Genomic DNA, 17,786 nt, shown 5'->3' on the forward strand with positions numbered 1-17,786 from the left:
TAAGACATCTGTATCCTAAGAGATTTATAATGGTAATAGAAATGCGACTTAAAAATGCCTTTAAATGACTAAGACAGGAATAGAAGACAGGAAAGAGTTAAGTTTGGGTAAATTTACAAAAAAAAAAAAAATTGTGCAAATTTTTTTGCATTGAACAATTACTGAGGAACACAGATAGGAAAAAGATACAAAAAAGGTGGAAGGACAGTACTATTCCGGTGCCAGTAGCCATTGAACTGATCCTCTCTTCACTCTGGGCTCCCTACGTCTAGAACAGCAAAGCAACTTTACGTGACTCATTCGAAAAACAGATGGTTTCATAACAGACTTGAGCATTGTTGAGCCTCTACTTATATGCCTTTCTTAAAGTTACAGCCAGTTAAAAGCACCAGTCAAGAAAACCGCATTGTACCATAAACTGCCTCTTTAGAGTTTCCTCAACACTCCATACATACCTGTCTCAGGGCCTTTGCACTTTCTATTCCCGCTCCTGGAAAGCTCTTGCCCCCAGTTTTATTTTTTCCCTTTAATTCATTCAGACCTTGGATCAATCATCACCTCCTCAGTCCCAACTCAAACTCCCCCTACTCCATTTCATTTATCTTCATAGTTTTATCACTAAATGACATTGTATTATACATTTTGGTATTTGTTTAATGTCTATTTCACCTACCAGAATACAAGTTCTCATCCATAAGATCAAGAATTTAGTCTATTTTGTTCATTGCTGTATTTCTAAGTGATTTCTGGCATGTTATATGGGTTCAACAAATATTTATTAAATGAATTAAATAATGAAAAAGTACTATTAGTAAAATCCAAATACCAAATTTGCTGGACTTCAAACTACACCAGAGCCAATGTTGCAAATTTCAAAAATCCCAAAAGACAATGATAACAACTCTTCAGGAATATCTCCAAATTAAGATGCAAAATAGTCTAAAGAGCAAAAGGAAGGTTGTGATGTAAAAGTAGATTACACTCCTATATTTCAGAGGTATTTCCAAATATATTTTTTTAAGATCGAGTTGTCTTTTAAGAATACAGAATACACACAGTGTTCACCACATTAATCGGATGAAAAACATAAAACAAACTATGTGCAAAACCTCTGAAACCAACATTCTGAATGTGTGGTGCCTGGACCGAAGGCCACCCACAAACTGTCACCAGTCCCCAACAATATAAATACAGAAATTGAAAGGAAGAATTTAGAAACTTTTATAGCAACTTGATATTGCTGCAACATCCAAGTAGGTGATCAGCACTTACTGAACAGGGTATAGGTCAGTTAAAGGTTATCAAATTTGTGTGGTATTTCACATGATGTGAGTTACCTGTTCATCATGTACATCAAGTACAGATTGGAAATTAAAAAACAAAACAAAAAACTGGTCCTTCAACACAAATATTTTGAGAAATACTGCTATGAACCCTTAGAGCTACATTCACCGTTAATCTGAATAAAAGAAATACTATGAACCAAACTAGCCTATCAGAAATTTACCTTACAAACTCTAGCCTAAGTAGCTTGGTTGAAACACACCTCATTAGAGGAATAATTATTAAGTCTTTCAAAAATACTAAGCAAGAAATGATAAGCAAGATTTAATGTGTTAAAAATAAATAATAAAGTACATAGCTATACTTAACTCTATTTGGTGAAATAATTCTCAATTAAACATGGAAAACTTTAAAACAGCTTCTACCTAAACACATTAAAAACCCTTCAAGAAACCAATCTACCTGTACAAACTATACCAACTAAGAAGCTTTGGGGAGGATGGGGAGACAAGCAAAATATGATTGTTCTATTCAGTTATTCCAGTTAACGTTTTTGGCATGTCAATACACTCCCTAAACTTTTCTTCAGCACCTAAAATTCATGGTGTACTTTATAGCATACGCAGCAAAAGCTGGATTATTCCAGACTCCCTTAAAAAGAGGTTAACTACTCAAATAACAAAAGACTCTAGTTTTGATAGTTTCATCCCAGAGGTGCATAGGTTCCTATAGGACTGGACTCCAGAGCATGTTACTTTACCACTGAATAATAAGATTAGTGGGGTTAGAGCCTCACAATGATCATGTCATCTACCAAACAAAAGTACTGAAATAAAAAAAATTACACACCTCATACTTCTCCCCTCTGCCCCACCTCTTTCCATTCCATCTGACACTGCCCTAGTTCCAGTTCTTAACAGCTCCCTCCTAGGCTGTTTTCAAAGCCTCCTTCCTAATCTTCTTGCTTTCAATTTTTCTATTCTCCAATCCATCCTCCACATAGCCACTCTCTTAAAAGAATAATATGTCATCCCTTTAGTGCAAAAAAAAAGTCTAAATTGCTTACGATAGATTTCATGACCCACCATAGTTGCAACCTAAACCTATCTTTCCAGCTTTAGTTTCTGTCACAGTCTTATCCTCTCTTGTTAACTACTGCATTCGCCTATTTGCTTTTTTTCCAAATGCCAGGCCTTTTTATTGTCCATGCTATTTCCAATGCTTTTCTATGTCTACTATGAATGGTGGGATTTATAAGCACCAGAATCGGAGTATAGATCATTTAATTACCTTCAAACTAAATTTGCTGTCCAAAAAAAAGAAAACAAGTTAGGGGCAAGAGAAAAAAAGGAAGGACTGGGGAAACCACCAGCCAGATAAAACTACATGCCATTCTTTAAATGCCTTGCATTTTTTCAGGCCTCCATATACTATCTTGCACACCTGGCAAACTCATACATATCTATATAGACTCAGGGAAACATTGCCTTGAAAGCATGTGTTCACTTATTTTCTACCCCTTTCCTCTTTTGGGATCAAGGCCATGTGTTACTCACCTTTGATTTTCTATTGCCTAGCACTGCAGCTGGCTCATAATGGGCACACAAATATTTGATGAATGAATAAATGAATGTGGTGACCCAGACTTTGCTAGGCTACCTCCAGCAAGATCGATAGGTAGGTAGGTAGGTAGGTAGGTAGGTAGGTAGGTAAGTAGGTAGGTAGATAGATAGATAGATAGATAGATAGATAGATAGATAGATAGACAGACAGATAGATAGATAGATAGATAAGGAGGAACATGTTCAGAGATGGCTTTTGAAATATGCTAATAATTTTATTTCTTGGTCTGGGTTATTATACACTGGAGTTCATTTTATAATTTTTTTTTTCACTCTGCCATTTTCTGAACATAACATTCTTCTCTTATCCTCCCTACCCCATTCGTCAAAGGTAATCAGCTAAACATTCCATAATATATACTATAGCTCTTTAAACACACATTTTTTACTCTGCTATGTATATATCTTATATTTCACAATAAAACATTTTTAAAAATCAATCAATTGAATAGTATGGGTACAATAAACTCTAAGAGCACTTACCTCACTTTGTGGCTCCTGGATAACTTTATAGAGAGATGAAACTAAAGAATTCTTGTCTTTCAAATTTGTGGCATAATTTAGTAAAGATGTTTCTGGTAGTGTCTAAACAAATTTAAAAATATATACATTTTATTTTTGCTTAATATCCGAAATAGGCAAATCCATAGACAAAAAGTAGACTGATTACTTGTTGCCGGAGATTGGGGGCAGAGAGAGCTGGGAGTGACTAACAGGTACGGAGTTTCTTTTTGAGGTGACAGAAATGTCCTAGAATTAAATGCTGGTGTTAGTTGCACAACACTATGACTATACCAAAAACTACTGTATTTCCACCTAAAAACAGTGAATTTTATATTATGTGAATTATATCTCAACAAAATAATTGCAAAAAAAAAACCAAAAAAATATGCTTAATCCTCTTATCATCAACAGGGATATAAACTAACATCAATTTCATCCTTGATCACACTTTGGGGTTTGCAATGAGAATACACATCATGTGTAAAGACAGAGATACAGTTTCTGTATCATTACATAAGCTACAAATCTCATTAGCCAAAATGATCCTGCTTCTTAGTAAACATTGTGTTAATAAACATTGTTGTATAAGGATTTAATAATGTTTGAAACCTTAAAGCCACAGATCATCATTATCAAGGTAACTCCTGAGTTTACATACTGTGACTGTTAAGTTAGGTAAGGCTGTTCTCCTTTACAGAATTGGGGGGAAATTTTAGACTTCTCAGAACTAGAGAAACAGGTAGCCACACAACCAACAAATTAGTTTTCCTAATGCCACTGAAAACATAGACAACTAATCACAGCTTGCCAGCACCACCCATTCAGAAGGGAAACCATGACCAGAGAGGCCCGGGAAGAGACAAACTCTAGTAGTTAAGGAGGATGGTGTGGGTAAAAGCAGCAGGGAAATCTGAAAACGAAAACAAAAATAAAACATTTCATTATAACAAATGATAAAAACCTATCCTTCTAGAATATACCTCTTCCTTAACATGTTTCCCAAGTCATTATTCTTTCTCACACAAAATACATCCTTCAATCAATGTTAATCTAGTAGATATAATCTCAAAATATTGCTAACAGTCATTCCAAGATGTATACATTTCTTACATGTCCCATATCCTAGTATTTCATGGCTTAAAGTGGGTTATTGTTACTGTACATAGAGGTATGTGTACATAAACACACACAGAAAATTAAACAGCATATATTTTTATAATAAGGATATGATTCTTTTTTACTTTATTGTGAGCTCGAGAACAAACTGTCTTATTGTCTCCCCATCCATAGCACTCAGCACAAGTTGTGCCTCATACTCAAACTTATGCTGAAGGAATATATTATAGATGAACAGAATAAGAAATAAACACTGTCACTGCTTACACTTCAGTAGATTCTTTAAAAAACAGGTCACATTTCACCTTAGGATATATAAGTGAACAGATTTTTTTTTTAATTTATTAAGATAGCTTTGTTTACCAGAGTGGTAAGGTAAATGAATGTGAACTATCTGGGAACCTTACACCATTCTCAGGAGGTAGAGAGGGCGTTTCAACAGCAACAGTTTACATAAAGAGGAGATTAGGGCATTCTTCAATATTTCAAAAGCATGTAACAAAAGAGCTCCAGGCAACATTCCATTTCCGTTATTTGATCAACAGTAACCTAATAGTGGGGGAATTTATGTAAAAGGAAATAATAGTCAAATAAACAGCAGATTTCTAATCCCCTGAATGAAAATAAACCCAAATTATATATGTAAAATATATTGTATATCTATATATTATATATAGTACATATGTATGTGTATAATACATATACACACAGGTGTGTGTCTATAAATTTTAAAACTAAGTGAATTGAAATATAAATCTTAAAACATTAGTGAATATAAAGATTATTATACTATTATATGTATTATCTAGGCTAAAAATGGAATATTCATTAATAATGTGAACTACAATTTTTAGTTTATACACCAATTAACCTTCATGAGGTAAAATATTTTCTATAAAATAGCCAAAAACAAAAGGAGAGCTCTTTTCTGAAAAGACAAGTTCTAGAAAATACCCTGGACCTAGGCTACTACTGCTAAATAAGAGGGAAAATCTCCTAAAAATTAGTGCAATGAATTACTACATCTTATCACAATTCTGTCATTATTTCATTTTGTGAATGTGGGAGAAATTACTTTTATTTATAGAAGGGAGAAAATATAATTGTTATGTTTGTGAACAGCATTTTGAAAAACTTAAGATCTAAAAGAGCCTAATGATTTAAAAAGTGTTATGGCAAACCTTTAAATTTTCCTTCACTGTATTAAGAAAGGTACTGGCCTTCTTAAACACAGCTTAGCTTTCTCACTTTTCAGAAGGCAGAACTGGAGACAAAAAAAGTAATAATGGAAAATTACTCTTGGCAAAATTTGAAGACAGATGCTTCATATCATTTGGCAGATGGTTTGTTGTTTTTTTTAAATGTAAGGATTTGATATGGGTTGAGTAGAAGAGCATTAATGAAGATGGACAGATGGGTGGAGAACCAATAAATAAAACAGCTCTGCTCAACCACATTGTACATAAGACTGAATTGACATTTAGTGACTACCAGAAAATTGAAAAAATTAGGAGTCTGGAAATCTGATGGATAAATCTACACATCACATTAAGGAAAACATAATACAATCTGAAAGATAATGTTACAGATAAATCTTTGAAAAGACAGAGATTGAACTATTCATGAACTCTTAAAATAATGAAGTGCCAGTCTAATCATTTTGTTGGTATATAAAGAGAGTACTAATGATGAGACCCCAAAGCCAGAGTATATACTGAATAGTTCTTCCAAAGGGGAAAAAAAAGGATTGCACAAGGTGAAACTGTGTTGTCTTCGTGCATTTGACAGAATGTTGAGTGAGGTTATGAGGTTGGGAATTCAGACTGTGACCATGGAACAGTGTGGAGCTAAAATCTTCACAGACCACCTACTTCACATATTTCTGATGAGAATACTGAGATCCAACGAAGTACATGATTTGTTCAACATTATAAAACCATCTAGCAGAAGAATTATGAGTAGATCAGAGGGTTTCTGACTTCTCAGCCCAATGTACTCTGTACCACTCTACCAATCACGACGACCTTGGCCTTATTAGCACTGTGGTTATTAAATTAAACAACCAGAGACTTTTTATAAGTATGCATAGATATACCCCCAAATTTCCTTTGTTAACTATTTTAACCAAAATACATAATTAATATCATAAATCATTTCAAAAGACAAGATACTCTAATTTTAAAAGTACATAAGAGGTTTGTTCTTAAGCACTGTTCTACCTTCCATTCCTTCAGTATGCTGCTGACTTTGCCTGATGACCTCTTCATCAAACATAAACAGAGCTGAATTCAACACACATTAACACAATTCAAAATAACACACAAAAATAATTTTCAGGAATGCTTACTAAATTAACAAAGGAAGAGGAAACATCTTTCTTTTACCTGGCTATAGACTTGACGATAATTTAAAACATTTGTTATACCAAATTGATTGAAAATTGGGTAATTTTAATCTCGCGTGATTAGGGAAAAATTAAATTATTTTATGTCATGTGTTACAGGTTTTCACTCCCCTCCTCTCAATGGAAAAGTTTCCATACCCTTGAATTAAGTTTATAAAAATTTTAATAAAATATCACTACCCACATAACGTATGTTATATTGATAAAATATTACTTATATAATACGTTGTTATTCAATATTAGTTTCTTTTCGTGAAAGATGGAATTTAGAAAACAAGCTCTGTGTGCTTGGTGTGCTCAAAGCTACTGGGATGTCACTGCTTCTTAGTCCTCTTAGTGAACAAACTAGTAAATACATGTATGCATACATGTACATATGTAAATATATCACATACATATTTAGATCCATGAGTTCATACTGATCTTTCTAATTCCAATCCAACACTTTACGGTTCTTTCTTGCCTTTCCCTGTTCCATGTTTCTAATTCCTTTCTCAGACACAGAAATCTAACTCCCATTATCCTTATTTACTTATTTGCTCAAAGTAACCAACCTACCAACGTAACCCTTCTGACTGACTCTTCTACCTGCCTTTTCTGCAACCTTTCCCCCCAACCACCCACTTCCTCCAACACTAGGGCACACTGCTGCCCTTACTGCTGCACTGCCCCCCCACCCCTTGCTGCTGTATTTCCAAGGGTATCTATATACATATCTAAGACAGGAGGGGAAGAGAATAAACAAACAGATGGGCAGGCAAGGGAAGGGAAGGGAAGGGAATCAGTCATGATGTTTAGTTATTTACCTTAATAGTTGATTCCTCTCCTATGCTCCATCCTTCAACATGCCCTCTTTCCACAACTCTCACATTAAAGAATGGCTAACTGGCTATATTTGCTTTTGCAAATTTAACTTCACCATTAAATATAAGTATGCCCTGCAAGTGGTACTCAATTGCTGAATGACAATTTTCATAAACTTGCACCCCCCTCCAAAAAAATTGTGATATAATGAATAAATTAAACACTCCTGAAGCAGGAAAAAAATACTTAACAACACCTTGAACATTTATTCACAAAGACAACATGTGCAGAAAAAAGCACATATAAGATTGAATCAAACTATTACAAAATGTAAAAGGTACTTTATACAGTGTACTTTTGTAATAGTCTACATCACTTTATGATGACTTAGAAGTTCCATGGAAGGACTCAATTCATGACTATAAAAGCTGACAAAGTGAAAATCTGCCCAGCCATTCATTCATCGGGATGAGATGACAATGACCAATAAGGCCAGCTGCAAAATTAATAGGAAACATCACTTCTCTCAAGGACACACTGCTGCTGAAAAGTGTCATAACAACCTCCTTTTTTGAATGACTATTGTATTCTTATTCACTGAGAAGCTTTGTTATCTAAAATCATAGATATCAAAAACTTTCCTGTTTAAACATACATCGGTAAAATGAACCCCCCACTCTTGCTGGAGGATCTAAGTCATCTTGACATAGAGAATGAGGCTCGATTTCCAGCCTAAGTGTAGAGCTTCAGAGAAGGGGTTTCTGAACACAACACTCCACACAGATGTTAATTTTGTAGTTTTCAAGACAACAGGACCCTGGGTCTACTTCACAGTTGAAACCAGATGTTAACCCCATTTATACATAGCTCTGCTTTATTTTGAGTCCATCAAAATATTGCTTTATTTAAATTTCATTTACACTCCACCCTTCCTCCAAATCCTATAACAATTTTATCTTTTCCTTTGGTAAGATGCTTGCACGGTGTCTGTTGTGTCATCTCCCTCACTGAAACAAGCCAGTAAGTCTGACTGTCAGACTATAGGTTTATCCCTAGAGGTCTTGGGTTGAACAAAAAAGTGACAGTTGCAGCCCAAACCCTTCATTCCTGTGGTTCATGATAATGAACCTCATGTAATTAATTATGTGTAACAATGAGACCCAGAGGATCAGGGGAAGATAATTAACTGGTTAAAGCAACACAATTTTAGCTATCATTAAGACGAGTTCATGAAACAAGAACAAAGAAGTTTCATTTTCATCCCTTATACAGTCACTGGTTTAGCCACCTACAGAAAGATCCACTGGTAGAAAGTTGGGTAAATGTCTTCCCATCTTCTCCTCATTGTTGATCAGGCCCACTCCCATTACACAAATTGGGAGAAATATTTCAACACTGAATCTTTGATGGTGGTTGGAGAGAGTGACATCAACACTCAGAGATTTTAACCATTCTTCATGGTGTTGCCATGAGAGGGAGAAAACAAACTCTTTGAACCACTTGGAAGAAAAAACAAATTAATCTAGAAAAGATTATTATGTGTAAATAACTCCCTATTAAGGTTTCTTGGAACATACTTCTGCTTCCACAAATATTTAGTTTTTCCATCATATTTTAAAAGCCACTGTAATTTAAACCCCAGACAAAACTTCTTTGGAATATAATTATTATATTAAAACAGTAAATATTACCTTAAACTCTGACAACCATTCTTCCACAACCCCTTTCTCTGAAGTGAACATCTTTCCACATTTGTTTTAAATCTTCAACCTGAAAATTAACATAGAAAATAGTTAAAATTTTGAATACATTTTCTTTATAGTCAGGTTACTATGGATAGAAACAAACCTATAAAATTTAGTTACTTCTTGTTTGTGAAACTTAAGCAATTTTAAACATAAATTACTGGGTTCATTTCAAAACCAATGTGCACAAACAAGCATTAAAATGCAAGAATTGTGACAAAAGTATAAATATTATAACATGAAGAAACTGGCTCTGCAATTTTCATTCAGCTTTCAGGAATACAAGCTGCAAAACATACTGGACATTTCTTCCCAGTTTCAATTAAATAACTTCAGATAGATAATGCATCTTAAGAAAACTGCAGAAAATATTTTAAAGCTGTGAAAATATAAAAAGACATGCATCCAAAATTGACTTTACACAGGCATTAAAATAATTTAATTTGCTTCTATTTCAGTTTTTTACAAGAGTAACTATCTAGGCAAGCCACTTGGTTCCCTGAAAGCTTAATACTCATAAAACAAAAGTAAAAGTGATATTATCCAAGATAATGACCATACTCAACAATAGTTATTCAGAAGATTGGAATTACTTAAGTACAAATAAGAAAAAAAGCTAAAGAAAATGCAAAACAAATTTATCTCAAGCAAAATTTGTCAAAGACAATTTACTTTTCTTCACCCATCCATCTACATGAGAATAAGCCTAAAAACTGTTTCTTGAGGGAAAACCTTAGCTCTACCTAAATCTCCTAACTGCCTAATTCAGGTACAAATCCTGCATTAGACTTCTTAATTTTCATCAGCATTATCAAGTAGTAGAAACTGAGGCAGAATTGAACTAATTCTATTACTTACTTGAAGCATAACCTTGGGCAAGTTATGTCCCTTTTTTTCATCTGTGAACTTGGGATAACCAAGTAACTACTTTCAAGGGGTTATTGTGAAGATTCAATTTAAAAAATGCAAATTAAAAAAATTATTACAGTAACTGGCAAAGTATTATTACTATGCAATTTTATTTTTGAAGACTATCAACTCAAACAGCCTCTGCTCAGCTATCAAAGTATACAGATATGCCTTAATGAACAACACAAGGTTCTTGCCAAAAAATACATTCTAAAATTTCTGTTGTCTGATTCCCATGAAAAACATGGTTAAGAAAATATATATACATATATTCATTCATGGAGAATTAATTACTCAAGAGACATGCATTTTATTTTTTAGAATTAAAAATGGTACATTTTTTATGGGGAAAGAAATGAAAAATCATATCACTGGCACTTACCACAGTGACTACGGACTCTTAACAAGGGTGCTCCCGACAGTATGGATGTGACTAAGTTTAATGCCAAAATTAGACTAAAATTCTTATTGCCCATAAACTGGAGGTTTTTGTTGTTTTGTTTTGTTTTACTTTATGGCAAACACAATTTTTTAAAAAACTCTGGGACTGAGATCTCTATTTAATTCACTCATTAATTTAGTACCCTAATCTCAGAATTCTGGTAAACTGCTTCCAAATAATGAAAGAGCAAATGTTCTATTCTTGCATACGTTCAAAATTTTTCTTTCAATATCTCAAAAACACTAGAAAAGATCTCAAGGCACTACAAAAGACTTGACTAAATCGCACTATTTGATGTATGACCTAATTTTAAAATAAGAATAAATGGTCAAAATTGCATATATATTTAGTTTATGGCTAAAGCATATAATGAAAACATGCTGAAAATGGTTGTGGCAACTGTGTATGACTGGTTGCGGATCAGAGGGTATGGCAACTATTAAAGCAACAGGCATGATGAGCCAAAAGACACCCCACTCTGCTACTGTTGGTCATACCAGGCAGAGTAGTGCTGCTAAAATTATGCAAAAGCAATTAGTTCAAATTAACATCTGATTAAAAAGTGTTTTATTCATTCTTCCTCTTCCATTTTCTACTTTGAAAAAGCAACCAGGTCTATTGGCAGAGGCTCTTCAACACTTAATAACACAAATACCCCAACACTTTCTCTTCGCCAAAACAAACAAATCCAATTGAAGTTAATGGCAAGCTGCTTGCCATTAACTGAATGGATTGAGGTGGAAGATGAGTAATTACTTCTTCCCTTAAGCCATCCAAATTTCCCTCTCCCAAGTCTTGCCAGGGGGAAGTGTACAAAGTTTTAAGGTTTTGGCATTGAGACTATTCCTTGGAGATAGGCAAATTACAGGCATCTGGTATTTTGCTACATCCAAGAATATAAGCCACCTGTATTTCTAGGGTTATTGTAAAAAGTACCAGACTGTGAGACTTAAACAACAAATTTATTTTCTCACGGTTCTGGAGGCTAGAAATCCAACATCAAGGTGTCCGCAGGGTTGATGCCTGCTTAGAGCCATAAAGAAAGAATCTGACCCAGCCTTTTTCACTGCCTTATAGCCAATCCTCTCCCGGTGTCTTCACATCATCACGTCCAAATTTCCTCTTCTTATAAGGACATCAGTCAAGTTGGATTAGAGCCCACCCTAATCACCTCATTTTAACTTAATTAGCTCTGTAAAGACACTAGTTCCAAACATGGCTACATTCTGCAGTACTGGGGAGTAGGATTCAACATATGGATTGTGGGGTGGGGGGAGGACACAATTCAGCCCATTAACACCATCAAAGCTGCAATAAACTAGGATTGTAGCAACTAATCTGCCTCTCTCTCCTTGTCCCAGATGTGCTTGAATATCATCCATTTACTCATAAATTACCAGACGTCTGTCCCATATGCCAGGTTTACAAAAATGAACATCACGGAGTCCCTGACTTGAGGGATTCACAGTCTATCAGGGGAAACAAGTGAACATAAAACAGCACAAGTGAGTCTCCTTTAATCCGTTTTGAAACAAATCAAGGCAAATTAGGGTACAGTAAAATCAAATAATAAAAACAAATGCTATGAGGAGGAACGTAAAAGAAAGCTCAATGTAAATATTATTTTATAATAATTTTGCTATCATTTGCCCCTCTTCCTTGACTTTTCCCCAAAATAATGGCATACAGAAATATACTTTCCAAAGCACGGCTCTACTTTAATTCCTTTAAAGCTTTTGTAAGGGTTCAGAACAAGTCACCCCAAGATGTGCCTCTGTGTTATGTGGATTATTTTGAGCTAGTCTCGAGAAACTTCTGCCACCCCCCAACCCCACAACCGAGAACTTAAATTAGGGGCCTTTTCCATAATAAGTGATTATCAGAACTAACCTTTATGACCCATCTACATGGCAAGGCAAACTACTGGTTACTGAACGTCGCTCTTATCTTCCTGCAATGACCCTCCTTCTCCCTGAGGCTCCTAGGTGCCCTACCTCATCTTTAGCTCAGGATGCCACATATACCTCATTTTCCTTTTCTGTCTCTGAACCTCATGTATGTGGGGCCTCTGTTTCATGTATGTAAAGTTCCCATGTACATGAAATTAAATGTGATTTTCTCTTGTTAATCTGTCTCATGTCTTTTTCATCATTCAACCAGCCAAAAGAACCAGAGGAGGGAAGGGGGAACTTTTCTCTTCCCCACACTTTTTGCATTCTAAGTGACAATTTTCCCTGCTCTAATGTTGGGGACAAAGGAAGAGACCAATGTTAAGAGAACCAAATTCCATTGACTTGTGGGTTGGGATGATGTCTTAGGGTGAGTCACTGCCCTTTAGCAAATAGCAATGAGACTCAACCATAATGAAGTCTAATAGAGGCTCAGATGTTCAATTAGAAAATGGTGGGGGCAAAGAAGGGGTGCGATGAGATAATGCAAGTAAACACAATTAATAGTAGTAATGCATACTAATAGAATCATAATAATAAAAGTGAGGGGTGGCAGAGTTTGCACCCCAAAATATGCCTTTTGGGATAATTATTTTAAGCTGGTGTTTTTTTGAAGTTTTTAAATTAATTTATTTTTTAATCTTTTAAGATTTTTATTAAAATACAGTGACCATATAATATTAGTTTCAGGTGCACACCATAGTTATCCAACATTTATACACCTAAAGAGGTGATCACCATGGTAAGTTCAGCCACCATCTGACACCGTACCACACTATTACAGTATTATTGACTATATTTCCTGTGCTGCACCCCCAAAACATTTACATCCCCAAAACATTTGTTTCATATCTGGAAATTTGAACCTCTTATTCCCTTTTGTCTCCCCCTGCCCTTTTTTTAATTTTTCAATTACAACTGACATTCTATATTATTTTATATTAATTTCAGATGTACAGCATAGTGGTTAGACGTTTATATAATTTAAGAAGTGATCCCCCTGAGTAGTCTACCATCCATCTGGCATTAATACATAGTTATTAATATATTGTTGATTATATTCCCTATGCTTTACTTTATATCCCCCTATTTTCTAACTACCAATCTGTATTTCTTAGTCCTTTCACATTTTTTCCTGTCCCCCAACCTATCACTCCAATAAACTAGTACCCATCTGACAAGATACAGTTATTACAATATTGACTATATTCCTTATGCTATACCTTATATCCCCACGACCACTGTGTAACAACTAATTTGTACTTCTTAATCCAGTCCCTTTCCCTTTTTCACCCACTCCCAAACCCCCTCCCATCTGGCAACCATAAAAATGTTCTCTGTATCTATGAGTTTCTTTGTTTCGTTTGTTTGTTCTGTTCTTTAGATTCCACTTGTAAGTGAAATCATATGACATTTGTCTTTCTCTGTCTGATTTAACTACATTCAGCATAATACCCTCTAGATCCATCCATGTTGTCACAGATGGCAAGATTTCATTCTTTTTATGGCTGAGTAATATTCCACTGAATATATGTACTACCTCTCCTTTATCCATTCAGAGACACCCAGGTTGCCTTCATATGTTGTCTATTGTAAATAATGCTGCAATGAACATATGGATGCACCTGTCCCCTCGAAGTTGTGTTTTGGGTTTCTTCAGATACATACACAGAAGTGGAATTACTAGATCCTTCTTTGTCTCGTTATAGCCTTTGCTTTAAAGGCTATTTTGTCTGGTATAAGTATTGCTACCCCAACTTTTTTTGTGTTTTTTATTTCCATTTTCGTGAAATGTCTATTTCCATCCCTTTACTTTCTGTCTGTGTCTATATTTAAATCAGAAGTGAGTCTCTTATAGGCACCATCTGTAAGAGTCTTGTTTTCTTATCCATTCAGCCACACTATATCTTGATTAGAGCATTTAATTTACATTTAAAGTAATTGTTGATAGATACATAGTTATTGCCATTTCATTCTTCATATTTTTTATCTTTTTTTTTCTTTTTCTTTTCATCTTAAAGAAGTTCCTCTAAGATACCTTGTAATGCTGCTTTGCTGGTGATGAACTCCTTTAGCTTTTTCTTGTCTGGGAAGCTCTTTATCTGTTTTTCTGTTCTAAATGATAGTTTTGCTGGGTAGAGTAATCTTGGTTGTAGGTCCTTACTTTTCATCACTTTGAATATTTCCTGCCAATCCTTTCTGGCCTGCAGTTTCTATTCAGAAATCAGCTGATAGTTTTATGGGGGCTCCCTTGCAGGTAACTAACTGCTTTTCTCTTACTGCCTTTAAGATTTTCTCTTTGCTTTAAACTTTGGCATTTCAATTATGAGATGTGTCTTGGTGTGGGCCTCTTTGGGTTCATCTTACTTAGAACTCTCTGCGCTTACTGGGCTTGGATATCCATTTCCTTCACCAGGTTAGGGAAATTTTCTGTTATTATTTCTTCAAACAGGTTTTCAATTATTTGCTCTCTCTTTTCTCCTTCTGGTACCTCTATGATGTAAATATTGGTATGCTTGATATTGTCCCAGAGGCCCCTTAAAGTGTCCTCACTCTTTTGGATTCTTTTTTCTTTTTGCTGTTCTAATTGGGTGTTTTCTGCTACATTATCTTCTAAATCACTGATTTGATCCTCTGCTTCATCTAATCTACAATTGATTCCCTCTAATGTATTTTTCATTTTAATTATTGTATTCTTTATTTCTGAGTGGTTCTTTTTTATATTTTCTATCTCCATTTTTATATTTTCTATCTCTTTGTTGACGTTCTCCCTGGGATCACTGAGCATCCTTATAAGCAGTGTTTTAAACTCTGCATCTGGTAGATTGTTTGTCTCCATTTTGTTTAGTTCCTTTTCTGGAGCTTTGTTCTGTTCTTTTATTTGGGACATGTTTCTTTGTCTCCCCATTTTGGCTGCCTCCCTGTGTTTGCTTCTATGTAGGACAGCTTTGCCTCCAGTCTTAGTAGAGTGGCCTGATGTAGTAGGTGTCCTGTAGGACCCAGTGGTGCAGTCTCCCTGGTCACCAAAGCCAGGTGCTCCAGGTGTGTCCCTTGTGTGGGTTGTGTGTCCTGCTGTAGTTGAGCCTTCATTGCTGTTTATCTGTAAATGGGAGAGAATGGCCCTTAGGATGATTGATTGTAAGGACTGACTGTGACTACAGTGGAGGAGTTGTGGTGCAGGGGCTGACTCTACAGAATAGGATGCGCTCTAGCAGAGCTTTGGTGCCTGTGTAGTCTGCCCTTTGGGTGTGTCATCCTTGGAGGCGGCCGGGTGATGCTCTGCTCAGTCAGAAGTTGGCCACCAGGCATGCCAGCCTTGGGGCCTCCTGGGGGGGGACCTGCTGCAGGCCAAGTTCAGCTGTAGCTTGTGCCCTGCCCAGAGCCAGCTGGCATGAGTCACAAAGCAATCCGCAGAGGGCCACTGCCCATGTTGTGCTTGGAGATGCCTCAAGAGGCTAAACCATGAATCAAGGCCAGCTGTCATTTGTGCCACACTTAGGGCGGCTCAGCCAGTGGTATGGGACATGTCGGAACCTGATGCTGCTTGAGTTTTGTGAACCTTTGACTTCAGGAAAGTCTGCAGCATGAGCCGAGGCAGGCTGTTTGTATGAAAAAGCCACTGGAAGTAGCCTGGGTATGCCTGCAAGTTGCTTGGGGTGAGGTCTCTGAATCACCAAGGTGGGGCAAACAGTGTCAGCCAGGTTGATGGAGACTCAGACATGGCAGCCACCTGCATCTGCATCCGGGAGGGGTGAGAGCGCAATAAAGAAACAATGACTTCCGCCAGCTCCTCTGTCCAAAAGAAAGCTGCTCCTCCAGGCCTTGCCCAGAAGCCAGATAACTCAGTTCCTGCCCGTATGTCCCTGTCACCTTTCCAGCAGCTGCCCCAGCTTTGGAGCTCAGAGTGAGTGAGTCTTTCAGCAGGTAAGTCTATGCACAGGCCCTTTAAGAGGAGTGTCTGGGACTGCAGCCACCCTCTGTCTCACTCAGTCACAATCTATGCTGGTTTTCACAACCAGAAGTTGTACGGAACTTCTCTCCCTGACACTGAAACCGTGGGCTGGGAAGCCTGGTATGGCACTGAGACCCCCTGCTCCTCTATAGCCAAGATATCCCTCCACAGCTGAGGTATCTTTCCCAGTAGTTAATGCTCACACAGGTGTGGGACTAGCCTAGTCTGTTCAATATCTCTGCCTCTCCTACCAGTCTCAAAGGGCTTTTTGTCCTTAGTGATAGGGTTTTCGTTCAGTTAGACTTCAGGCGACTCTCAATGATGGCTGTTTTGTAGTTTAGTTGTAATTTTGATGTGGCCATCAGACGACGTAAGCACTTAAGCTCATTATTTTTAAGAAACAAAAGACTCAGGAGAAACCTCTGACCTAAAAGAATTCAGATAGAGGACCTGCTGAAGGAAGGGAGATATCATCATAGATAACTAGTTTTATATGAACTAAGTGTGACTGACAAGGATGAACCTAGCAAGGCCTCTCTGTGTCCCATTGTTAAAGATGGCCCCACAAACACTTATTTACCAAACATTTGCTTTTCCATCTCCATCTGAATTGCATTCCTCCCCTTTGAAGTCCCAAACACAACCCCCTCACCCTTCTCCTTAGCTCAAGATGGTATAGAAGCCTCAACTGCCTGATCTGTCCTCATGTTCTATATTCTTAGGGAAGCACCGTATGTACATATGCAACAAACTTAGCTATTTTCTCCTGTTAATCTATCTCATGTTAATATAATTATTAGTCCAGCCAGAAGAACTTAGAAGGGTAGAAGGCAAATTATTTTTCTTCCCCAATAAAAGCAACAGATTTTGACTGTACTACAAAATTCTATTTGATTCTTCTCTATCAGAAACTCAGCGGATCTTATTGGTTTAAAAAATTATACTAAAAAATAAATAATCATTATATTAACCAAAGCAGAAATAAATAGTGCAGTATGACCATGTCGATTCATATTAATTGGGATAACAGTCAATTTGTTTTAGCAGAGGCTGAA

General features: G+C 36.3%; 1 protein-coding gene across 2 annotated transcripts in view; it reads right to left on the reverse strand.

Moving 5' to 3' along the window:
• HYCC1 (hyccin PI4KA lipid kinase complex subunit 1) overlaps positions 1–17,786 on the reverse strand; it is a 56,939-nt gene that overhangs the window by 29,485 nt on the left and 9,668 nt on the right. For both annotated transcript variants that reach the window (XM_019727571.2, XM_019727580.2), the window contains exons 2-3: positions 9,426–9,504; positions 3,390–3,491 (exon numbers count right to left, since the gene is read on the reverse strand). In XM_019727571.2, the coding sequence (XP_019583130.1) occupies positions 3,390–3,491; positions 9,426–9,476 (153 nt within the window). In that variant the 5' untranslated portion in view covers positions 9,477–9,504. The remainder of the gene's footprint in view (positions 1–3,389; positions 3,492–9,425; positions 9,505–17,786) is intronic.

The sequence above is a fragment of the Rhinolophus sinicus genome, linkage group LG09 (assembly GCF_036562045.2).
Source record: "Rhinolophus sinicus isolate RSC01 linkage group LG09, ASM3656204v1, whole genome shotgun sequence".
In the NCBI taxonomy this organism is placed as follows: domain Eukaryota; kingdom Metazoa; phylum Chordata; class Mammalia; order Chiroptera; family Rhinolophidae; genus Rhinolophus; species Rhinolophus sinicus.